The 25846-nt window shown below is 41.9% G+C and overlaps 1 protein-coding gene across 2 annotated transcripts in view; it reads left to right on the forward strand.

Annotated features, from left to right (window-relative positions):
• Positions 1-25846, forward strand: part of NPDC1 (neural proliferation, differentiation and control 1) — a 118340-nt gene that overhangs the window by 63844 nt on the left and 28650 nt on the right. Inside the window, exon 1 of one of the 2 annotated variants that reach the window (XM_075579069.1) lies at positions 9507-9693. The exons of the other annotated variant lie outside the window; for it this stretch is intronic. Coding sequence (XP_075435184.1) covers positions 9585-9693 — 109 coding nt within the window. The 5' untranslated portion in view covers positions 9507-9584. Of the gene's footprint in view, positions 1-9506; positions 9694-25846 lie in introns of those variants that run through there. 2 annotated transcript variants of the gene reach the window in all.

Consider the following 25846-nt stretch of genomic DNA (forward strand, 5'->3'; position numbering starts at 1 on the left):
ATAAATAAATCATCTCTTCGTTGTTAAAAGTCCTGGTAATACTTACACTGCATCAGTCTGCAGGTCTCTCCAAACCCAAGTACATTCGTAATATAAACTGTTATTATTTTTTACATTATTGCTTTGGATATTTCGGATGGTAATGTAGAAATACAGATGCATATCTATTCAGTAATTTGGAATTTTATTAGATACTAACCCAGAACCACTCAAGTTATTATGATGAGGTTGCACTTTCTAGTTTTCATTTCATAATCTGATATATTTCTTATTTCTTTGCTTATTTTTAATTTCCTGTTTGGAAGTTGCAGCCACAAGGGATCTAGATATTGAGCTGGTATACTATTTTCACTGCAGTAAACATCCCCAAACATGCAGAGAATGTTATCACCATTAAGTATGCTGTAATTTAAAAATAAAATCTGTCGTTTACTTTGCGGTTCATTCAATATATACCAGATGATGTATTAAACTATGAATTAGATCTGTCCAGCATTTCATAGTACCGATGCAGATCTAACCCTGACTAGATCCAGACATGTTACTGATCGAAGTTAAACTAGAATGAAGGCGATATTCACTGGGCTTCTCTATAATTTGGCCACATTTCTGAATAGCTTATCCAGAGTAGATTTACATGAGCATGGATATTGGAAGAGAGTAGGGCTCTGTTCTAAACATTTATTCTGTGATCATCAATTTTAAAAGATAACCTAGCTCTGCTGTATTCTCACAAGCATTTGATACGGACGGCACTCTTTTCTAAACTACTTATGTCTCTGTACAGACCTGTGCACACTGGGACAGTCCCAGGGGTAAACCAGGACATTTGGCGATTTTATCCTCCTTAGGATAATCATATATTGACATGGCCATCCAAATCCTTAAAAAATAAATTAGTCAGAGCAACACAGCAAAGCTCTCTATGTAAAATTATAATGGCGTAGCTAGTGAAAAAAACAGATCACAAAAAACGCGCTGGCTGTTTCTGTCTCAACTCTTTATTATCCTGATCCAGTATGTACAATATACTATATGTAGTAGGTATGCTTTCCATTATCGAAGTGTCTGAATTCCCATTAATGCAATGACTTGTGTCGTTGCCTGAATCAATAATCGAACGTCCAGGCCAAAATAGGATAAACGAGTAATGATTTTTATTACCAAGCATATGCAGGGAGACCAAAATGAGGACGTCTCAAAGGCTTGGTCTCAGGTTATTAGTGATACAGAAGCACACAGTATATACTTAACAGCCGAATATACATCACACAATCTTTATACAGTGTAACCATGAAAATGCATATACAGGCAGTCCTCGTTTTACAACGCTTCGCTTTACAACGAATGGCTTATCCAACGCTATGCAATGCATACCTATGTTAATTTTTAAAACGCCAAAACGGCTTATCCAGCGCTCTTACGACGCTTTGCAAAGTTGTTTATGTGTATATAATATATATATTATACTATATTATACTATATAATATATTATATTTTTTTATTATATATTATGTTATATTATATATAATACAGTATATGCACTATATAATTTATGCGTGTGCTGCATATCTTGTCTGCGTAAAATATTTTGTGTATTTAACATTAAAAATGCCTTCAGGAACGGAACCTTTCATTTAAACAGTGTTCCTATGGGAAAACGTGTTTCGCTTTACAACGTTTCGCTATCCAACACCATTTTGAGTAACGGATTGTGTCGGATAACCGCGGACTGCCTGTATAAAGAATATTGTTCACAAGATTTCTTTTTCTGCTTGGCACATACAGTATTTATTATAGCGAACCCCCTAACTTTCCGTAATCTTATCTTGAGCCCTGAAGCTCTACACTGCCTGTAAACTATCTTGCTACTTTCACTTCCCCATTCCTCCTAGACACTCATTCTGCAATCCTCGCACAAAACCGATTAACCCCTCGTCCTCCCCCCCCCCCCCCCCCCCCAGTCCAGTCTTGGCATACCACAATGTGTCTGGGAGACCCCATACCATATTCCAACTCCCAGAGACCCCTCTCCCCGTACATCCATCCGAATTCCCATTAATGCAATGACTTGCAACAGTTTATCTCCAGCAAGGACAATTACTCCTGCTGCTATTTTCACCCTGTCCAGCCTTTTGGAAGCTGGGAAGACAGATGCTTGCTCTGTTTTTGGTATTAACCTCGTCTTTTGCGTGTCCCCTGCAACATATTGATTTGTAAGGCAGCCATCTGACCGTGAGGGCGTTACAGCTGCAGTATCTGGCCGTATTCTATTTTGAAGGCATAAAAACACAATTTTGGCAGGAATAAGAATAAACACCAATGTGATTAAAACGCCTTTACAGCGCAACCCTGATCAACGAAGGTTTGGAATCAATGTTGAATTATTTCCCTAGTTATTTGAGGCCTGTCAATGTGTTGTGTATTCCTCCATATTTTTAGTGGAGCTTTTCATAGACGGATCCACGTAAAAAAACGTCTTTACCATTTTAACACTTTGCTATATAGTCTGCATTTTGTTTGTGTTTTAATAGATGCAGCAGTTGCTTAGCTTTAAGGAAATGGAATTACTTAAGCTGCCGATCAACCCGTTCTCCCGTGATCAATCGGCGCAGGTCCTGCGGTACCTTTGTAAATGATTGCTATAGCAACCCAAGGAAGCTTAATACTTGAGAACTCATTAAAAAAAGCATAATATATATATATATATTATTTAAAAATGCAGTATTATTTAATACTGCACAACTGATGAATTAAAAAAACCAAAAAAAAAACCACAGGATTTTTAATGTAAATTTAAAGGAGCAATCCAAGGCGACATTTTTTTTATTCCAATTTTTTTATATATTGCATTTAAGCAGGGTAGCTCTGGAGCTGAACCCCATTAATTCCAACCCCGTGGAACCCCTAATCCCGGAGATACTTCCCTCCGAAGTAGGTGACAGTAGCTGCTCTGGCTGAGCAAGCCGGGATTTCAAGTTGCGCGCCCGCACCTACGCGAACGCGCGTGCATGTGGCGCACACTTTTTGTGTGTACAGTCCGTGCTGCCGGGAGCGACAGGTGTGTGTGTGTGTGTGTGTGTGTGTGTGTGTGTGTGTGTGTGTGTGTGTGTGTGTGTGTGTGTGTGGGTGTGGGTGTGGGTGTGGGTGTACATGTAGATTGTGTGTTATTAATTTATTATATATTTTTAAAATAAAAGACACGTTGAGAATAAATTATTTATTAACATTGTACACACACACACACACACACACACACACACACACAACAGGGGCGGTAGCGGCGCGAATACTTCGTTTTCGGAGTCTTCCCCGCTATCGCCCGGCTCCACGCTCACTGCCGTGCGCGCGACCCTAGCATACAATGGCTGGCTAACCAAAGCTAACTATAACTGCCGTGCACGGCGCAGCGCAGCGCGCGCGTGCGCCCACTATATTACGGGCCTAAAGCTCCCACGTCGCATGCGCCAGTAGGAAGATCCTGGCAGATCCTTCTAACAAATGGAAATCTTCGCTTTCACTTTGGCTGAGAGCTTTATTGTTTCTTGTTATTAACTTCCAGTATCAGGGTTTTGTGTAATCTATGGTGCAGCCGCTATGAATCTTTGGCTTTTATGTGTAATCCCACTTAGAAACAAATCGCGACACTGCTGTTTTTAGTTGAAACTGAGACAGATGTAAGTATTTCTAAAATGGTTTTTGGAAGTTTATCCTGACACTGTTTATAATCATTAAACCTGAATTTTAGTTCATGTTGTTTGTAGGTTGTGATGCATTTTAGGGAATCGGCATGCAAGTTCTTTATATATTATATTATAGTGTATAGAACAGTGGCTCCAGTCCTCAAGGGCCACCAACAGGTCAGGTTTTCAGGATATCCCTGCTTCAGCACAGGTGGCTCAGTCGAAGACTGGAGTATTGTACCCCTCATATAGAGCTATTAAAACCTCACAGGTCCAATGTATACTTTTGAAGTAGAAAAGAGTTGTTAAACTCCTAGACACATCTGTCTATGGAGAACTCCCCTGTTTGATGACGAACTCACCTGTATTGTAACTTTTCTATAGGCATCTATTTTTAACCACCATACAGGTAATATCGCACATGTTTCCAAAGCAGAAATTGTCAAGGGATTTAAAAATAATATACTTTGTGATGAGGACAATAAAATAGTGCAACTAATCGTCTACGTGCATTTCCTAATCCAACTAACTTGTGGTATGGTAACCAGTCTATAAGCCTCTTGCCCTTAAGGCTTGCAGTGTGATTAGAGTAATAAAGGCCAATTTCAAAATGTGGAAGATTCCTGGTCATCGCCCTTTGTTATTGGCCATGCATTATAGATTTACTTTTCCAAACTCAGATGTGTGAAGACTTTAAACAGGCACATTAAAAATTGATGCATTTTTGTTTTGTTTCTTTTTTTTTTTAAACAATTGTCTTACTGCAGAATAAAAAGCGTTTATATCTCACTGGTGGTAGAGGGTGTTTTATATATATATATACAGTGTTCGACAAACCTATACATTTGCTGGCCCCGGGCGAGTGGATTTAACCCCCGGGCGAGTAAATATTGGCCCAAGCAGCACACGTTTGGTACTAGGTGGCGAGTAGATTTTTTTGTGTGGCGAGTAGATTTTTTGTGGATTTGTCAACCACTGTATATATATATATATATATATATATATATATATATATATATATATATATATATATATATATATATATATATATATATATATGTGTGTGTGTATATGTATGTATATATATATATATATATATATATATATATATATATATATATATATATATATATATATATATATATATAGTGTGTATATATATACTAACAGGGAAAAAAAAGCAAAATGATCACCACCTGACCAGTTAAAATTTGTATTGCAAAGAATTCTGAGTACTGAGCGTCACTGTAGTAAGAGTCAGTCAGTCCAGGATAGTACTGTGATCAAAGCACATATTAACCTACAGGTATCTCTGAGTTATACTGCTGTGTTTCTTCATCTTCAAATGTTTAAAAGATATTTAACGTAGGTACCTTTTTTTTTCTATTTCCTCTTTTTTGTTCTTGAAAGTTCTTGTTCAGCAACGTCAATTAATATTTATATTGGTTCTGACAATCTGGGAAGAATTCAGATCTGTTACATAGAATGAGAAACATAGCCGTGTTATGATCTTATTTTGAGATCTTCCAACTATATTTAAGAGTCAAAAAAATGATTTATTTTTTTTACTGATAGGTTTCAAGCTTTTTCACCTGCCTTGTTCTTACAAACAATGTAAAAGGGTTGTGGCACAATAAATTCATTATCTTGAAATCCGTGGAGCGCTGGATCTCTCTTTTTTCCTCATTGTTCTTACAAACAGAACACCTTGTGGAGATGAACAACACCACAATGGGTTGACTTGTTCCCGCAGTGCCAGACCCAGCAGGTGGCTATGGGGTCCCATGTGTCACCGGTGGGGCCTGTCCCCTTTTTGGGTCCCTCAAGGGTCGGTGCTGTCACCGTTCCTGTTCAACGTGTATCGTAGACTGCTGGGCGAGATCACCCAGAGGCCTGGTCTGACGTGCCAGCAGTATGCTGATGACACCCAGATCTATGTTTCTTTCCAGGCAGCCCAGGGACGGCTGTAACATTGACAGCTTGCTTAGACGAGGTGGTGGCGTGGATGGAGATGAATTTGCTGAAGCTCAATCCTGACAAAATGGTTCGGCAAGACGCCTGAGTATGGGACAGGGTGTTTGTGAGCTGCCCCTAATCAATGGTGTACAGCTGCTGTCCGTGTACCAGGGTCGTATCTTCGGCATCGTCTTTGACCAGAGTCTCAACATGCGTGCCCAAGTGACCTCAGTTGTTAAGACTAGGTTTTTCTATCTGAGGCTGCTTCAGAGTTTGTATCCACTCGAGTCGTCTAGAACCGTGAGTCACTAGTCCATGCCTTTGTGTCGATGCGGTTGGACTACGGGAATGCCTTATGTGGCTGATGCGGAGGCTCCAGCTTAATGCTGCTGCCGAGACGTGTTTCTCGCTTTGAGCTTATTTCTCCCATCCTACGCAATCTGCACTGGCTTCCAGTGATCTTTCAGGTTCGGTTCAAGTTGACCGTTAATGGCCTTTAAAACCTTGTACGGCCAAGGGTCCTCGGGGGATGGGGGGTCCACCTCTATGTGCCAATGGTACTGCACCCTATGCTGGGTGGGCGGGCCTTCTCATGTGCAGCTTCAGAGGTCTGGAACTCTACCGCCAGAGCTCTGGTGTATCTCATCTTGACCTCTGTTTCGGGCACAGTCTAAGACTTGCCTCTTCCTTCTGGTTTTTCCTATCTAACAAAATGAACTGTGTATAATTTTAGTTTGATCTTAAACCGACTGTAAAGTGTTGCGGTGCCCCCTTAAGTGGAAGCGGGCTTTTTACTTATAAAATAAATGATGGTGTGTTCACCCTTTCCGTATATTGACTCTTATTCTGTACGCGGTGAATGCGCTGATCCATTGATATCGCACGGCAAGCCTCACTGACTTCAGCGACTTCAATTGGTGCTTCTGAAGCTTACAAAATAAGGGCCATGGGCTCCCTTCCAGCAGCTTGTTTTTTTTGTGAAGGACTTGTATAATATGTAGCTACATGATTGAAGACGAGATTAAGATTGTATTACTCTTTCTTTACCAATTCTTTCATCGTCCATCATCCTTCAACCACAATTTCGGCCTCGCCTCTTCATGTAGGACTTCACCCCTTTTCCCACATTGCTACCAATGTAAGGGGTCGAGAGTGCTTGAAATGTGAATGCTTGCAAACTTCCAATTGAGCCCCCGCTAGCAGAGCTGTGCTTGAAACCCTCTGTGTTATCACCACCAGATCTCCCTGTCTCTACTGAGCTGAGATAAAGGTGGGTGTTCACATTGGCAGCAAGGCTGAAGAAGCCACTACAAGCATCGCTAAAAATTCATTATGACTAACTCGGGGACCCCACACTTGCTCCCCCTCTCCATCCCGAGCCAACATACAGGGGGTAGAGAAGCAAATCATGACGGCTGCTTGGAACAGAGTCAAGTTGTTTTTCAGAATATCAAAACATGCTTACAATATTTAATGATGTAAAAACTATTTTTGTACTTGAGTACTCCTACAACCCTTAAGAAACAATCTTATATGGCAGCGAATTCCTATACACCTTTAAAAATACAGCATGAAAAATAACATTGAAGAGTCCATGTGAACACGTAAAAACAGCTTGCTGGTGATATAAAATAAAAGGCGTAGTGTGGCAATGCCACGTACATGAACTGATCCAAAGCCAATTTCTAATTGGTTGCCTCATTTACTGATGGATAATAATACCTGAATTTAAGAACTATTAGGAGGAAATTCTGTGGTACTGTTCGGGCCACTGCTCTTTGTAATCACTTTGTTTCTTATATACAGGAGCTTATATTTTTATTTCTTTTTATCACTTCCGAAAGAGGCCAGGTTGTGCTTAGTGAATCTTTCTAGTGGAACAGGAAAATAACCACAGCGAAGTCTAGAGAGACGCAAAATACACATTTACTAAGGGTTAATCATTCACTTTTTACGTAGTATTTTTTTTTTTTATGTGCAAAGTTTGCTTTACGTTGATTGAGTCTTATTTAACTGTATTACGTGGAGTAATGGGAATATTTGCCTGATGGACCCTCGTGTGAATAATCTCAAGTGTACGTCTTGTGCATAAGCTTTCGAGATATCGGATATCCCAACCCACACAGTATCTTACTCTTTGTACGGCCAGCAGGGCTACCAGCGTCCTTCACGGACTAATATCAAGGTCACTCAGATCTCTGGCAGGATTATCCTTTGCTTACTTTACAGAAAGACGCAAGCAACTTAGCCTCTGTTTCATCTGGATTCCTTTTGCTCTGATCACAACTTGTCTAACCCATCCGAGTCGTATCTCATTCATGTTACATTAAGTATTCTTCCCCGTTGGTTTAAGTCGGCACTGATATTCATCAGAACCTCATGAACTGCCAAATGTATTAACTCACTAACAAAAAGGGTACATTATATTTGATCTTGAGTGGACCTCGGCTGACCAGAGCAGTGACTGCTTTAACTGGCTTGCAGGACAAGACTCAAGAGACAATTAAATTATTGAATGAACAGGAAGGGAAACAATTCTAAATAGCCAGAGGGCATTTATGTATCATTTACAATGCGTTGTGTTAACATTTTGTAGTGCATATGCAGTTTACACAGTGCCATCTTAACGCGTGGGCACGCTGGGCAGTTGCCCGGGGGCCCCACGCGCATAGGGGCCCCACGCTAATCTATGCACAGACCAGAATTTAACACTAATTTTCCGATCACCCGCCTCAACATTCAAATCTCCCGCTAACTCGGTAGAAGGAGAAACATTATGACTTGTAGCGGAGAGTTGGCGTGTCTGCATTCGCAAGAGAGATTTTGCAGGGCCCAGTGCACTGCTTTGCCCGGGGGCCTATAATGCTGTTAAGATGGCCCTAAGTTTACATGTATGTGATAGGTTACAAATGTGCTGTTCTTGCCTTTCAAAGAATAGTTACACATGAAATGTAGGCTACATTGTGCCGTCTGTGACTTCTTTTTGTTGCTCTGCGATAATACACTAAGCTTTAATGCTGCACATATTCATGTCGTATTTTTTATCCCACATAAACCCTATGTTGATGTGTGTTATCATAGATCTGTATCATTACAACAGTAGCCCTTGATATAATATGGTTACTTGTAACTTACGGGAGCCTTTGGGTTATTGGGACCCCTGGGCAAGAGTGATTGCAGGGCCCCTTAGAGATGGGTTGGGAAACTCCAGTCCTAAAGGGCCAACTTCAGGTGTTCATGAGGTCCCTGCTTCAGCACAGGTAGCTCAGTCAATGAGTGAGCCACTGATTTAGCCAACCTGACCTGTTGGTGGTCGTTGAGGACTGGAATTGCCCATCCCTGCCTTAGAGGTTCGAATTTGATGACCTATAAGCAATTTAGCAAGTCGGGTATATTCTGATTTTAAATTTCACTTGACCCTTTCGATGATAATGAAAGTATCATAATGCATTCGGTGTAATTGATATTTATTACTACTGGAGTGAAGAATACGCAAAGAAAACGCTCTGGATAACTCCTATGGCTCACCCCTAAAAAATGATGCACATCTTGCTCCCCTTCCTACATTATCTTTCTAAGATGCTTCGTTCACTAGCACTCTCTCCCCTATTGGCTGCTGGCCTGTGGCAATGCGTGGGAACGAGCAGAGTGTTCCCTTCTGCCCACGCGACTCTGAGCTCAGAGCAAGGGAGAGAAACGCATACATACACACACCAGGGCTTGTGCTGCAGTGCTGCCTGTGCCTTACCTCTGCTGCCACTTGTCACAGCTGCTGCCTGTGCCTTACCTCTGCTGCCACTTGTCACAGCTGCCTGTGCCTTACCTCTGCTGCCACTTGTCACAGCTGCTGCCTGTGCCTTATTTCTGCTGCCACTTGTCACAGCTGCTGCCTTAGGTTCTTTTAACCCAAGTCACATCCAGCGTTTTCCACATTCCTCTAACAAAATGAAATTGGGTCGCACTGCGTGCTCTACAAAGTTTTTCTGCTTACTATTGACAATGGCTCTTGGTTATCCTGTGTACTATAAAGAAACTGGATTGGGCCACCATAAAGGTAAGCCTTGTGGGCTTTTGGTCTGTAAGAGGTGAGTGCAGGGGAACATGACGTCAAATCGTTTGTTTAGCCACCTGCTTAGTCTCTGTTGCTGCATTGGGGGGTTATTCCTTCAAATGCGATTGGGACTATGGAAGTTGGATGATTCGCCCCCTTAGACTGTTCGGCTTTTAATGTTATTAGTTACTTGATTTCAGTACTATAAAATTCGGATACTTTGAGGAATGATATTTTTTGAGAGGGAGAAGGAACTTCCCATACAAATACACATTGATTTGCCCAATTCGGTGAGCGTAAGTCTTTAGAATCTCGGTTGTTTTTCATCTTTCCCTCTTTGTGGTGTTTATATGAGTTTTCATATTTGACTCTGTCATACATCGCAGCTCTGTTGCTGACACTTCTCTCATTAGACAATGCTCCGGTTTCTGTTGCTGCCCATCTTATTAGATGATGTACAACTCTCTCTCTCTCTCTCTCTCTCTCTCTCTCTCTCTCTCTCTCTCTCTCTCTCTCTCTCTCTCTCTCTCTCTCTCTCTCTCTCTCTCTCTCTCTCTCTCTCTCTCCGTCTCTCCCTCTCTCTCTCTCTCTCCGTCTCTCCCTCTCTCTCTCTCTCTCTCCGTCTCTCTGTCTCTCCGTCTCTCCGTCTCTCTGTCTCTCTCCCCCCCCTCTCTCTCTCCTCTCTCTTCCCCCTTCTCTCTCTCCCCCCCCCTTCTCTCTCTCTCTGCCCCCTTCTCTCTCTCTCCCCCCCCCCCTCTCTCTCTCTCTCTTTCTCCCTCTCTCTCTCCCCCCCTCTCTCCCCCCTCTCTCTCTCTCTCTCTCTTTCATTCTCTCTTTCTCTCTCACTTTCTCTTTCTCTCTCACTCTCTCTTTCTCTCTCACTCTCTTTCTCTCACTCTCTCTTTCTCTCTCACTCTCTTTCTCTCTCACTCATTCTCATTCTAACGGTCTTGCGCTGTAGCCCCTATCCAATATGCTGTGATGCAGTCTTCCCCCTTGAAGGTAGTGGCCACATACTCATTGCTTTTCTATGCCTGCCTCTTATCCAGGGTAACCAGGGTGGGCAACTCCAAGGGCCACCAAAAGGTCAGGTTTTAAGGATATCCCTGCTCCAGCACAGGTGGTGCATCTCCGACTGAGCCACTGATTGAACCACCTGTGCTGAAGCTGGGATATCCCGAAACCCTGACCTCTTGGTGGCCCTTGAGAACTGGAGTTGGCCACTCCTGGTTTAGAATAGAGCTTGTTCCTTTTAGCGAGACACTCCCTGAGAATAAAGACCTTTCCTGAAGTGTAGTCTGCATTGTCGCGGTGTATGTTTTATGCCGGTATTTGTGGTATCTTGTGAGCCTCAGGAGAAAAACAATTTGGGGATAAAAGGAAAGCGATGCATGGTTAGGAAGATATGCAACATTCCTCTGCCTATAAATGATGATAAATGCAAAAAGAGATGCGTTTCCTACTGAGCCACTTTTTTATTTAACTGTTTATTTAAACTGCGACTGCACAGAGGAGAGATTTGCTCCCCGTCCACCTGTACTGTGCAACTGGAACTCACGCTGCTAAAAGTAATTGGTGCTTGATGTTCATAGAGAAAATGGGACCAGGCTGGGTGTTGGGTAGAAGAGGAGCAAATAAAAATATCAATTGTGAGCACATTCACGTCTGACTGGTCTGCATCCCTGCCTTCCCCCATTATCTGTTTGTGTTAAACTCTAGTCCGCAAGCCCCCCAACAGGTCACGTTTTCAGGATATTCTAGCTTCAGCACAGGTGGCTCAATCGGACTGAGCCTCTAATTGAGCCACTTGTGCTGAAGCAGGGACTGATTGGGCCACCTTTGCTGAAGCACAGATATCCTGAAAACCTGACCTGTTGGGGGTTCTTGAGGACTGGAGTTGAGCACCCCTGTCCTAGCATACAATGCTTCCACTGCAGCTTGGGATTCTGGGAAATGACACAAATTAGTATTTTAGAAGGTATAAGAGCAACAATCTCTGATGCTGAGGCAGCCTCACCTTTGGTCCCACAAGCAGAACTGCATAAAGTATAGCACAAGATACATATATATATATATATATATATATATATATAAACACACTATATATATAATGTTTTTATTTATTTATTTTTACAAAAGGCCAACATGTTCGTTTTATGCAGTGCCATTTTAGAAGACGGTGTCCTTTCTATGTATCTTGTGCTATAATTTTATATATATATATATATTTATACATACACACCTGTAGATTTGGAGTACCAGGATAAAATTCATATGACCGTTGACCACTCATTTTGATCTCTGTGTCTGATTGTGTGCTCATTTGCATGTCATTTCCCAGAATCCCTTGCTGCAGCAGAAGCACTGCATGCTATGATGTAATGGGGGAAAGCAGGGTTGCAGACCTGTCTGAGACATGTGAATGTGCTCACAAGTGCTATTTTTATTTTTATCTTATACAAAACAATTTGATGTCCAGTTGTATATAAAAAGGAAAAACACACATAGTACAATAACGTTTTCAAAATAGGTACAATTATTAAAGAAATAGATCGTTCACTCACATATTCCGTGAGTGATATTGGTAGTTCGGTTGTGTAGAGTAACCAACTCGTGTGTATATATCTTCAAAACACTTGCGTGACGACGTCCATCAGAGCCAGGTGTGGAGGGACAAAGGGAGGCGATTTCCACATATGAAAAATAGAGAGGACACAAAATTAGTGCAGATTGCTTTATAATAAATTCGGTAAAAAGTAATAAACTCACAAGCAAGCGGTTTATACAGGCGATGAGACCACCCAGAGTCGGGCAATGGAGGAAAGACAGCACTCCCTCTTTCACTGGTAATTCGCCCCCAGCGGCTATCCACACGGGAAGATGGTAATGTCCAGGGAAGGAAGAACCAAATCTTGGCCAGGAAATCCTCCAAACTAGTCCACCAACCACTTTGGGGTCTTCAAAAAGTCTGCGTTGCTCACCCTACGCTTTTATCCCCGAGGAAGCGAAACGCGAAGGGTGAGCAATGTAGACTTTTTGAAGACGCGTGGACGCAGTCCAAGGTTGATAAAGGGGCGATTTAGAAGAGAGAAATATATTCTGAACTCTTACCATTCAGGTAAACTGGAATCTGGCAGGTACACAAGTGTAAACACGTCCTGTTTTATTACTAAATACTAAAAAAATAAAAAAAATACAGTTTGTTATAGACTGGAACCTAGTCTTAACCAGATTTCTTAATATATAATAATGATGTATTGAGCTATTTTCTGTTGGAGAAATAAACAAGCCTTGATCTATATAAAAGTAATACTGTATAGTGATCATATTTAAATGTAAAAAGCAATATTACTTCCACTAGGTGGCACTCTAGTTTAACGATTTTTATATTTCACAGGTATTTTACACAGGAAATAAAAATACCACTTATGAGGACATTCACAATAATAATAATAATTATTATTATTATTATTATTTATATTGCGTTTTTCTCCCAATGGGACTCAAAGCGCTTTACAGTTACAAAGAGGAAAATAGAAGAAGACATTTAAGGTTATGAGAGCCCAAACACAAGGAAAGATACAATACAGGATGGGACTTTGCTGCAGCTATTAAATGCCGGACAGGTTGTGGATCATTAATTAAATCCCTGGGTAAACAGGTCGCTCTTGAGCCTGTTTTTATAGATTCCCAGAGAGAGGGGCCTCTCCAACTGTACGAGGTAGATTGTTCCAGAGTGGGAGCAGCGGGGCTATAATTTCGGGCCCCAAGGCACGTTACGGAGAACTGTTCCGAGTTCTTCACCTGCAGATCGAAGTGAGAGAATGGGAGTGTAAGGAACGAGTAGCTCCTTTCCGACCGCTGGGACACTGGTCATGTGGTGGCAGTGAATGTTTTCCCCATTATCTCTTGGCATATAATGCTTCAACTTCAGCCAGGGATTCTGGGTTATGACATGCAAATGAGCAATCATATGTATTTTCTACTGTGCTTTTTAAATGTAAGATGAGTGTAATAGATTTTCATATTTGGCTTAGAAAGCCATTCTTCTAACGACACAGATGTCAAGAAGAGAAAGCAGACATTCCAATGTTTTTCTTCTAATTTAATGACAGTGAGGATGTCTATCCGTGTACGACTGCTGCAACTTTTAGTGAAATTGTTGACATTCAAAATTATTGAAGGAACATGTATACAGTACCATATACCAGGGGTTCCTAGGATCCCTAAAGGGTTCCCTGACATTTTCAGGTAATTTGAACATTTGTACCAAATACAGAAGAATTTACAATGCATCTGATCTCAGACACGCTATTAGAGTGGGTTGGGGTTCCTTACAATGCATCTGATCTCAGACGCGCTATTAGAGAGGGTTGGGGTTCCTTACAATGCATCTGATCTCAGACGCGCTATTAGAGAGGGTTGGGGTTCCTTACAATGCATCTGATCTCAGACGCGCGATATTAGAGAGGGTTGGGGTTCCTTACAATGCATCTGATCTCAGACGCGCTATTAGAGAGGGTTGGGGTTCCTTACAATGCATCTGATCTCAGACACGCTATTAGAGAGGGTTGGGGTTCCTTACAGTGCATCTGAGGTCAGACGCGCTATTAGAGAGGGTTGGAGATTCATAAAATTTTACAATATATGTACCGAGTCTGTATTCCCCAATCTAATAGGTGTGCATTTTCAGATGCTGAATTTGAAAGCTCTATGTGTTTTTTGTTGTTGTTTATTTTGAAGTACCAACCTCAAAAAGGAAATGCAAGTAGAGCAAACCTTTGTGGGTGCTACATTGGCGTGCCAGCGGGCCAAGAACGAATGTAGAACTGGTATACAAAAATACTAATAAAAGTCATTTGTTAATACGAGCGTTAGTATATATATTGTGCCTGATGTGTTGCCACTGTGAAAATGACTTGAATGGGCTGAGGGCTGAGGTCATTTCATCTGTTAGTTCAGGAAGCATCCTGCTGCTTCCTATTGTACAGCCAGATAGCTCCTGTGGCATCTCCGGGCTGAGCAAACACCTAAACAATTTTGCTTTTAGGCAGTGTCCCCAGCAGTGCTGCTTTGTGCTGGAACTGCTCCCAGCCCCTTCTTTTCCATGGAAGGAACATGCTGTGCGCTCCTCCTGTAGATATGTAAACCGTAAAACAAAACTTTTTGCCATATTGTAGGCACATGCTTATTATTTTAATAGTACTGTCATCATTATTGTACAGGGGAAAACAGCACAAATATCTATTAACTTTTCCGTGGATCCTCATTGGGAGAACACAGACGCAGGTGCTTGGCCACTTGCCAGCCTACTAATGGGTATCATGGTGGGGGACCTCTATTGTTACTTGGCCTTAATGGGATGGTGCAATAGTCCAGACCTGACAAACACGCGGCCGGTGGGTCGCATACAGCCCAATAAGATTTGTGTGGCCCGGAGGGAGGGAGTTTGGTCGGGAGAGAGAGAATGAGGGGAGACCGATGGGGGCGAGGGGGAGGTGAGAGGGGTTGGGGGGGGGGGGGGAGGTGAGAGGGGTTGGGGGGGGGTGAGAGGGGTGGGGTTATAGTGACTATGCGAGTCAGCTACTTTTTCTTCCTTCCGACCCTCTGATGATGCAGCCCGAGTCTTGCAGTCGGATTTAAGAATTCGCCCCCAACATATTCTGAGTTTGACGGGCCTGCGCTACACTGTATCGTACATGTAAAGATTCGGAGAGCCCCCTGAAGATGTCATTGAGTTGAACAGCACTGTCCACGTTATACGATTTATCATAAAGCGGGAGACACAGAGACGCGTAGTAGTAACCGGGCGTTCCCAGCATGCAGCTCTGCGCGTAGTACAACAATATCGGCACTACAAAGCTTTGCTGCCAGAGGGGCAGAGTGATCCTGTCCCAAGTAGCATTGGATCTCAAGGGTGCAAAATGATTTTTAAATTATTAGGAGACAGAATTTGGGTTACGCCTCATTTTTGGAGCTTTAATAAACTCTGAGGACTTTCGGGGCTATTCTAAGATTACACATTTTTAGCATAGGTCTAACAGCTGCAGAAATGATGACTTTTACAATAATGTAATATTGTGCACAGACTGGCGGACAATGTCAGGCTCCTGAGTGCTTCCACTATTCCTCTCTTTGATTTTTTATTTATTTATTAGTCTTATATTTGTTTGTGGGTGAGCGCCAAAGTTTCTGTTTTTTGGGTGGAGTTTCAATGAGCATTTCATGGGGCTGGGGGGTAATTTCCCCCCCTCCCCCCCCACCCCTCTTAGGTGAGAAGCAGACGGTCTACATAGCCGAACCATATTAATTTCCGCTCCGGGGCCCCTGCTTCCCAAGATACCTCCAAAGATGCCCCGGGTCTTCATACAGGTTTTAAAGGTCACGCGAGCCAATAGGAAGGTGCGATGGATGACATTGCGGCTTCCTATTGGTCCGCGGCACGAGGGACCTTTCAAACCATCCATATTGTTCACCCAGGAGAGCACAGTTGTACCTTAGGAAGTAAGAATCTCGGGGGGCAGGGAGTCCCTGGAGCTGAAATGAATGGGGTGCAGCTGCAGAAGACCCCCTGCCTCATGCAGAGTACAACAATACAAACACTTGTTTACCTAGGCAGAACCCTACATTTGAGATGTGAGTTGCAACATCATACATTTTTTTTTCACCACAAAAGGGTTCTGGAAAGTCTGCACTTTTATCTGAAAAGCCCCATTGTTAAAGCAATCAGGCACTTGGATGTGGAATATTCATAAATGTCTATAAGGTGTCCTAGGAAGTCAGAGCTGGAGGAGACTTACGGTGTCCGCAGCCACCACATAATGATTTATTGTTCCAAGAGAAGGTGCGTTGCAGAGGTAAGGGAGGTGTAATTGGTGAGTAAATAAGCTTTGTGTATTAGCTGTCTGCAGTAAGGTGCCAAACAGGCCATTCCCTCTTTGATGGTACAATTTGCAGGTTGGAGCACGCTGCTTCCCCTAAATCATGTAGCCGCATTTCAGCAGAACATTTGGAAGCAATTTAAGCGCGTGCCAAATGTTTGTTCAGCCAAATTATCACCTTGGTATAGTTTTTGGAGGATTTTTAATCTTTGACAATACAAATCTGAGGCAGGAACCCTGCATCATTTCAGATACCATTGCAGTGGCATACTGCAACACAACATCTTGGTGGAAGACTGCCATTTTTAAAATAGCCAACTACCACAAGCGGCAATTCGCTGTATTTCCTTGTATTTGATAATTTTAGGCTTTGTACAGCGTTTCTTTCCTTTCTTTGTTGTCAGAGTTGCTGCTTGTAGAATGATTCTGTGAGGCCGTGAGTTTGGCTTCATAAACCCTCTGGAGTCTCTCTCTCTTGAATAAGGTAGACATGTTAAAGATAAAATGTAGGTGAAGGCTAACATACGTTGTTTTACATGGAGGCAAATTGGTCTCGGGTCCCAGGCCTAGAATACGTAAAGGCCTTAGTTTGAGTCAGTTGCTGACAACTAATCGTACCTTTTTCAGCCCACATAGCAGTCTCAGGAGGCCAGAGGATTAGGCAACAAATCCACCTGCCGTGGGCCACTTATAATATAAAAGTTTTGTTTAAATTTACATTTTTTTTTTTTTTTTTTTTTTGTAACTCCAATTTTATTGAATTGTAGAACAGCATACAACATATTTTTTTACATCTTGCACATCCGACAATATCAATACAAAATCTAAAATTCAAGGCTGGGGGTGTGTCACTTGTCCACTCTCCCTTTTTCTGTATCATGTGTAGCGCCTCTCCATCTTGACTAGGAATTAGGGCTGCAATATACAGCGGGGGCCGCACGTTCCTATGCGAACGCGCGTGCACGTGCCGCATGCTTTTCATGTATATAGTGCCGGGAGCTGCAGGTAATGTATATGTGTGTCTGTGTATGTATGTGTGAGTATATGTGTGTGCATGGGTTGTGTGAGTGAAAGTAAGTCCTAGATAAGATTTTTTTAAAGAAAAAAAACTTTAATAAATATTTTTTTTTCTTCTGCAATTATTTACACACACACGCATCCATACAAACACACATCCACGCATACATACATACATACACACACATACATACATTTGAGCACAGGCAGCGGCGCGAAAAGATGAATTTCCTCATCTTCGCCGCTGTCTGTCGGCTCCCCTCTTCCTGCCGTGCGTGCGCGCGGCCCTTCTATAGAAAGGCTGACTGACGTCAGCCAACTAAAAATCCGCGCACGCACCAGGCACTATAGAACGTGCCTTATGCTTCCCATGCAGCCCCAGCCTCCCCCCTCTCCTACTGGGTCCAAGCCCTACCTATTCACACCCATGTATCCGACTGCCAGTCAAAGGAGAACGCATTCCAACATAAAGCACGATTGTATCACGATTCACCCCTGGTATATCTGCTTGTACCAGCCCACCAATGTAGACAAACTTTTTGGAATTTAGAGCCAGTGTCAATAACCAAACCCGTACATTTTTCCATCTGGCATACATGCCAAATTCTATTTCTAATTTTAGGAATGGATGGGATTTCTCTCTGTTTCCATAATGCTGCCTACATTTTCATTTTTGAGTGCACATTGAATTGATCACCACTTCCCCCACCACTGTTCAACCTCTCACCCCTCCCTCCCCCCCCCCCCCTCTCTCTACTGACTGCGTTGTGTGGTTGGTCTGGATTTTGCTTCCTAGAAGGATGCCCACAGTGCACAGGCTGAATCCACCAATGGAGGAGGGACCCTGTAAAGCAGAGAGGGCTTCACCTTCGTGGGCTTTGATGTTGATCCTAATCCCGTTAAGCTCTCGGTGCCTGAATACATGGCTCTGATATGCGTCTGACAGCTGGCTCAATTCCCCGAAGCATTATCACAAGTGTCCTGAGACCGGCTCCTCCACGTGTGCAGCTTCCCTTGCAGATAGGGATTGCCCGCGTGGGATAAACAGCGGAAAGAAACTCATTAACCAGAGCACTTCTTTTTGTTTGTCGGACTGCAGCCTGGGCGACTTGGTATTTTATTACAACGTGCATATTGTATTGTGCGTCTTTATTTATATAGCGCCATTAATGTACATAGCGCTTCACAGCAGTAATACACGTGGTAATCAAATAAATAACAGATAATATAAATAACAGAACATGGGAATAAGTGCTTTAGACATTAAGGAAGAGGAGTCCCTGCTCCGAGGAGCTTACAGTCTAATTGGTAGGTAGGGAGAACGTACAGAGACAGTAGGAGGGAGTTCTGGTAAGTGCGTCTGCAGGGGGCCAGGCTTTATTCTCAAAAACAAAATGTCAGTGATATTATTGTCCCCGGGAGAGCGTGCATTTTCACAGTTACGTTATTTCGTCCTTCCCTCCAGGCCGCTGTGAAAGTGTCCTATTCAGTCTTGTGAAAATGGGGATTATGTCAATGAATATTTGCAGGGTTTATTTTTAAAGATGGCTGCCATTGGGATTTTTTTCTTTTTCTTATCCCAGCAATCTTCCCCCAGAAGCGTGTATGAGTTTAACTCATGTAATGTTATTATCTTAAACCCTATACATGTCTTGCTGGGGGGGAAAAAAACAAAAAAAACTACTAAACCTTTATAGGACCGCAATAGGTTCTGGAGATCGCTTCATTTTAACCTCCCGGACACTTAATATTTAAAATGTTTGTATATCCTGAACAAAGCGCTCGGTTTCAAAAATAAAAACCGCTTTGGAAAGGGCTAGTTGAAATCTCTTTAAAAAAAAATTAAAAAAAGATAGATTTAGGTGTGTGTGTGTGTGTGTGTGTGTGTGTGTGTGTGTGTGTGTGTGTGTGTGTGTGTGTGTGTGTGTGTGTGTGTGTGTGTGTGTGTGTGTGTGTGTGTGTGTGTGTGTGTGTGTGTGTGTGTGTGTGTGTGTGTGTCGAGAGAGAGAACAGACCCGCATCCACAAGACTGCACAATAAAGGTAACCAATAAACTGACTTAATAATAATATATACTCAATAAGTATGTCAGTGGTGCTATGGGGCCAATAATAAATGAGAGGAGAAAAGAAGCCCACGAAATAAGCACTCTGGTATACCGTTGGCAATATCAAAATTACATAACTTTATTAGATGTCACAAAAAAAGGATAAAAGATAGCACATAAATTTTAAAACAAGGCATAGATCCCCTCTGTGTAAATCAAAACAGTATGCTGACTACAGCGCCCGTCAGGTCCCTTAGGAACACTGAAAGAAACCAGGGAGTAAATTGCAAATATCCCTGGTTTAAATACAGCAGACAGTGCTACTCTGTGGCAGATGGCAGGTTACCGAGAGTGAACCACCCATATACAGGCAGTCCTCGGTTATCCGACACAATGCGTTACTCAAAATGGCGTTGTAAAGCGAAACACATTTTCCCATAGGAACACTGTTTAAATGAAAGGTTCCGTTCCTGAAGGCATTTTTAAAGCTAAAATACACCAAATATTTTACGCAGACAATAAGATATGCAGCACACACACAAATGATATAGTGTATATACTGTATTATATATATAATATAACATAATATATAATATAATATAAAGATATAATATATTATATAGTATAATATAGTATAATATATATATTATATACACATAAACAACTTTGCAAAGCGTCGTAAGAGCGTTGGATAAGCCGCTTTGGCGTTGTATAAATGAACATAGGTATGCATTGCATAGCGTTGGATAAGCCATTCGTTGTAAAGCGAAGCGTTGTAAAATGAGGACTGCCTGTATAAAGAATGTGGAAATGTTGGAACCAGAATCACACATGAATATAAAGTCTCTTCAGAGATGTCATAGGTATGATAACCTAATGGGTTTGATACCAGAGATTAAACACAATGGCAATGCAAAAACCAGTCCTGTTGAGGAGACAGTAAGCAAGTAGATAGATCCAAATTAAATGGACCACAGTCCTGAGGTGTGTATAGCCTCACAGCGTCATCTAGCGCACATATGAAAAAATAACAGGGCAACCATGAGACGGCAGCACTGATGGAAATATTTACGTCTACCAGGAGGGGGAGAGACCAGGGGATCCTGACCACCTGACCCACTCCAACGCGTTTCGGCACCAAAGCCTTCAACTGGGAGTGGTGGGGTAGGCAGAATAATATGCACTATTTAAAGAGGGGGATTTTCGCGCCAAAATTACAAAAAACAGTTGATAACAAGACCTAACACATACCTCCTGTGTGATCGTATGAAAAGCACGGCCATTGTTGCCAATGCGCATGCGCCAAATGACGTCATAGACACCTTGCATCTCACCTTGGGACGCACGGCCATTGTATCCCTAGTCTCCATGCTGTAACAGTATGCGCGGCCATTGTTGCCTCTGCGCGTGCGCAAATTGACGTTACTAACATCGTGCGCTCCAACTTGGAACGCACGATAAGGACACCCCATGCGCATGCGCACGCGCAAGCATAAGCGGAGAATCCGAGTTTAAACGGGATAGCTTATAACCAAAAGAGGTTGTGTGTGAGAAATGAAGAGGGCAATAAGTGTAATCCTATGGAGATAGGGAGGAGCATACACTATAATAATATGTCAATAGTGTCCAAAAGCTCATACTCTTAGAATAATACTATCTGGTAATGCCTAGGATATATATCACTTCCAAAAGTATACACAATAAACATAATTTTCATAAAAATAGAGGTGCAAAGAAGAAAGCACTAGATGCTGTTGGCAATGAACAAAGATTCTCCAATATCCACTAGAATGATGTAAATAATTTCTTCAAAATCCATATTTCAACTAATGTAAATGGTACCTCCAAAAGAGGAAGAATAATAATTATTTACAAATATTCAACACAAATGCATAGAAGAAATCCAATGTCCTATCAGGTAAGATAATGAAAGGTCAGAATGTCAATCCCTTTTCCGGTGACTCCAGAATATCAGTCTCTTTTTTCCGGTAACTCCAGAATTTATCCAGAAGATGGTCATGTCCAAAAAGTCAAGGTTATATTTCCTTATCAAGATGTACAACAATAAAATACATCTCAAAATATATACAACAAACCTACAAAAGGTGGTCATGTAAGGCGATTACAAAAACATAGAGAAGCCCAGGTAGTCATTAAGACCCCGTGGAATCATAGAGTCCATTTGGACTATCCACCTGGACTCCATATGTAGCAAGGCCTTCTCCATATCCCCACCCCGAATTCCCAAGGTAACTTTCTCTATTGCAACGGCCTTCAGGAGAGTATAATCAGAACCATGCAACAGAAGGAAGTGTCTGGCCACCGATGTGATCTTTTTGAACATATATATATATATATATATATATATTACTATGTGCAAAGCTTATAGGGGTCCATGTCAAAATGGATTTGAAGCAAAAGGTGGCACTGTGTGCTCATTTGCATGTCATTTACCAGAATCTCTTGCTGAAGTGGAAGCACTGTGTGTGCTGGGTGATAATGGTGAAAGGCAGGGTTACAGACTTGTCTAAGATATGCAAATGAGCATACAGTAATATTTCAGTTTGATATATATATATATGATATATATGATATATATATATGATATAGCTATACAGTATGTATAGCTATATATAGATTAGAGTGGACTGCTGCTTTAAATCTCTGAAAAGTATTTACTCCTCTCATTGGTATTGCGGTAACAATTCGGTATCACCCTGGTAGCAGTCATGGTGCTCTCCAAATGAAGACACGTGGTTCCCAATTTGAAATGCTAATAACCGTGACCCCCTATAGACTTTCACAGGTTCCTTCTCCTTAAAGCGTTGGTGATAAAATCTGCAGCTTTAGAGAATCTAGGTGGAGATCTCCCCATCGGTGACTTGGAGTCCTGTGCAGACAGAATGCAGATGTCGAATAAGAGATAATGCAACTGCCTAGGACCCTGTCCACACTAGCAATTATTAATACATGACATCTTGTAATGTTAAAACAAACAAACAACACGAATCCGATCTTACACAGGGAATAATATTCTTGATTGTTGGTAAATATATGTCAATGTTACCAGCTTCTTTGTTATAGTCTGTTGTGTGGATACAGTATTGTTTTCCTGAATCACTGTTCTATATCAGCAAGCATTGTTCCGAAGCGACTGACCTACGTTTTAAAAGCTGCTAACCTTATATTAACCATGTATCTTAAAGTTTGGAATAGCAATTACAAGAGTCGAGAAGGTATTAAACGGTTTGCCGCATTGGGTTCTCATATAGGGGAGTAGGGTGGCCAGGTGGCTTCTCCAAAAATACTGGACTCAATGGTGAAAGGTGCGTCAGGTCACTATGACTAGGGAGGAAATACCGGACACATACATGTCCAGTATTTCAGTACCTCTCATTTTTTACTGGACAGAGTATCCAAATACAGGACAGTCCGGTTCAATACCGGACACCTGGCAACCCTAATAGGGAGCCCTGGAAACTTAATTGGTGGTCACCAAAAGGCTTCAAAATTCACTTTCATCGGATGTCTTTTGCAGTCGGTGGTTTTGTACCGCTGCCAGCATATCATTTTTAAAGTCAGATTTAGTTTGTTTGTTTGTTTGTTTTTTAAACACTAAACATATACAGAAATACATTGTTTTACAGCCCTAAGTACAGTGATATTTCAAACCCCTATTAACATTGAAGTGGTTAGCAATAATCTATTTATTTATACAATCTTTTACCAGGCTGTAATACATTGAGAGCGACCTCTCGTTTTCAAGTATGTCCTGGGCACAGAGTTATGATGACAAATACATGGTTACATTAAACAAACAGGGATATTCATTATATTGAAAGAAATTGCATGAACAGTTGCAGATAATATATGTAACAGATAAGGAAATATTTGAAAACTTTTTTATTATATAGTGTCTTTATCTCCCAGTGCCTCAGTCACCGAACTTTAGACTCTTTGGACTAGAAATGAATAGGTTTTTTTTTGCTCCGTATCCACTATTAGCCCAACATGGTAATTAACGCTATTTAAACACTGACACTTATGGGGCTTTAATAATGGGGAAATAATTTGAAAGAAAAATATCTTCACTTAAAAGGTTGTAGTGTAAGAGGGAAGAGAACTCACAATTAGACTAAAATCCAGCCACGCGTGCTTGATGACGTCATGGTGTCCAGGTCTAAACGAGTACAAAAGCCAGCACTCCCGTGGACATTAGGAGGGAGTTAATTAAGGTGGATCAATTTTAATAAACTCCCTGCAAATGTCTACGTGAGTGCTGGCTTTTCTACTCTCTACTTCACTTAAAGTTTACATGTGAGAATGGTATTGGTGTGTGATTGGTGAGAATTATATAAATGTTGGTCAAGTTTCTGGTTACTTTGTTATACGTTGAAGATCCCTCCACAGTTGGCAATAAGTGGACATAGCAGATAGAAAGTCACAGAACCAATATAATGGTCCATAACCAATCTCCCAATCATACATGCCCGGATAAAAAAATTGGGAGATCATTACTGCCATGCTTAATCATCTTATTGGTCCAGAAGCGTAGACTTATGGAAGGTGGTGATGCCTTTTAATCGACCCAAACAACATTACTTTCAAAATCTAATAATAATAACTTCATATAGGGCAGGGGTGTCCAATTTCGATTCTCAAGGGCCACCAACAGGTCAGGTTTTAGGGATATCCCTGCTTCACCACAAGTGGCTTAGTCAATGAAGGGATATCCTTAAAACCTGACCTGTTGGGGGGGAGGGAGGGGGTCTTGAGGACTGGAGTTGAGAACCCCTAGGTTAACGTATTATCCTATGGGAAGCTTTCAAAAATGTATAGGACAGTAGCCACTTTGGGGAAACAGGTAGGCATGGGAGGGTTAATTGCATTTTCTTTTCCTCCGCCCTCTCCAACCGAGCTCTTCTGATTTTGATATTTTGACAATACTGGCTCATCTCCCCAAACAGGTGAACTTCCATTTACACCCCCCGCAGGGGGCGTGGGGGTGCCAGGCCACTATTGTACACTGGACCTTTTCCTGTAAGAACACCCATCTGTCCCCTTTTAGGGCTGGTTGCCTTGTTTGTGCTGGGATGCTGTACTATTGCCTCATTAACATGTGTACAGCTGGGGCTGAAAGTCTCTTGCCAAGCTATTCAGGGAGAGGAAAGGATCTTGTTTGCCCCATTCTGCAGATAAAGGTGTGATGTGGTAATTGAGGCAGGACTCCTGCAGGCTTTAAAAGTAGTTGATCTAAAAACAAAATCCTGAATGTACAAACTTGATTTGTTGCCACCAATATTTATGATGGGGTTATAATAATGTATGTACCAGACATAACCCATTTTGAGGCATTGTTACTCCTCCTCATAACCTTTAGCAAGTTACCTTACCTCTGCCACCAAAAAACTAGATATCTCTTAATGGCCTCTTGTACCTGTAACGCTCTGTGCAAAGTTGCTGCTATATACACAGCTCAAGCCCCTTATAACGCTGCGCTTGGGGTCCAAAGAATCACATCGCGTTATAAGCGGATCGCGTTAGAAATAATGTACAATTGTATGCATTGTACAATAAAGTATTTAAGATACCAATACTCGTGTTGTAAAGTATTCATACATAGGAAAATTGGGAGCCGCGCTTGCATCGCGTTATAAGCGGATTCGCGTTGTAACGGATCGCGTTATAACGGGGTTGAGCTGTATTACTTCTGGTACTGTAACAGCACCCTGTTTTAACACCCTCCCCTCAAACCTGAAAATAAGCCACTGGTTCCCAACTCAAGTCCTTAATGACTTCTACTAGGCCAGGTTTTAAGGTTATCCTTCCATGAGCGCAAGTGGCGCAATCATTTTGAGTGGAACTACCTGTGCTCAAGCAGGGATAGCCAGGAAATAGGGCCTGTTATGGGGCTCTTGAGGTATGAAGTTGGGGATCATTGCTATAATCTAAATCTCTCATAATCGCATAATAAATAATAATAATATAATAATAATAAATGTTTGTTCTTGTATAGCGCTGCTAGTTTTACGTATGCGCTTTACAGAGACATTTTGCAGACACAGGTCCCTGCCCTGTGGAGATTGCAATCTGTGTTTGTTCGTTTTTTGGTGCCTGAGGCACAGGGAGATAAAGTGACTTGCCCAAGGTCACAAGGAGCCGACACCGCGAATTGAACCAGGCTCCCCTGCTTCAAACTCAGTGCCGGAGT

Source organism: Ascaphus truei, chromosome 21 (assembly GCF_040206685.1).
Source record: "Ascaphus truei isolate aAscTru1 chromosome 21, aAscTru1.hap1, whole genome shotgun sequence".
Taxonomy (NCBI): Eukaryota; Metazoa; Chordata; class Amphibia; order Anura; family Ascaphidae; genus Ascaphus; species Ascaphus truei.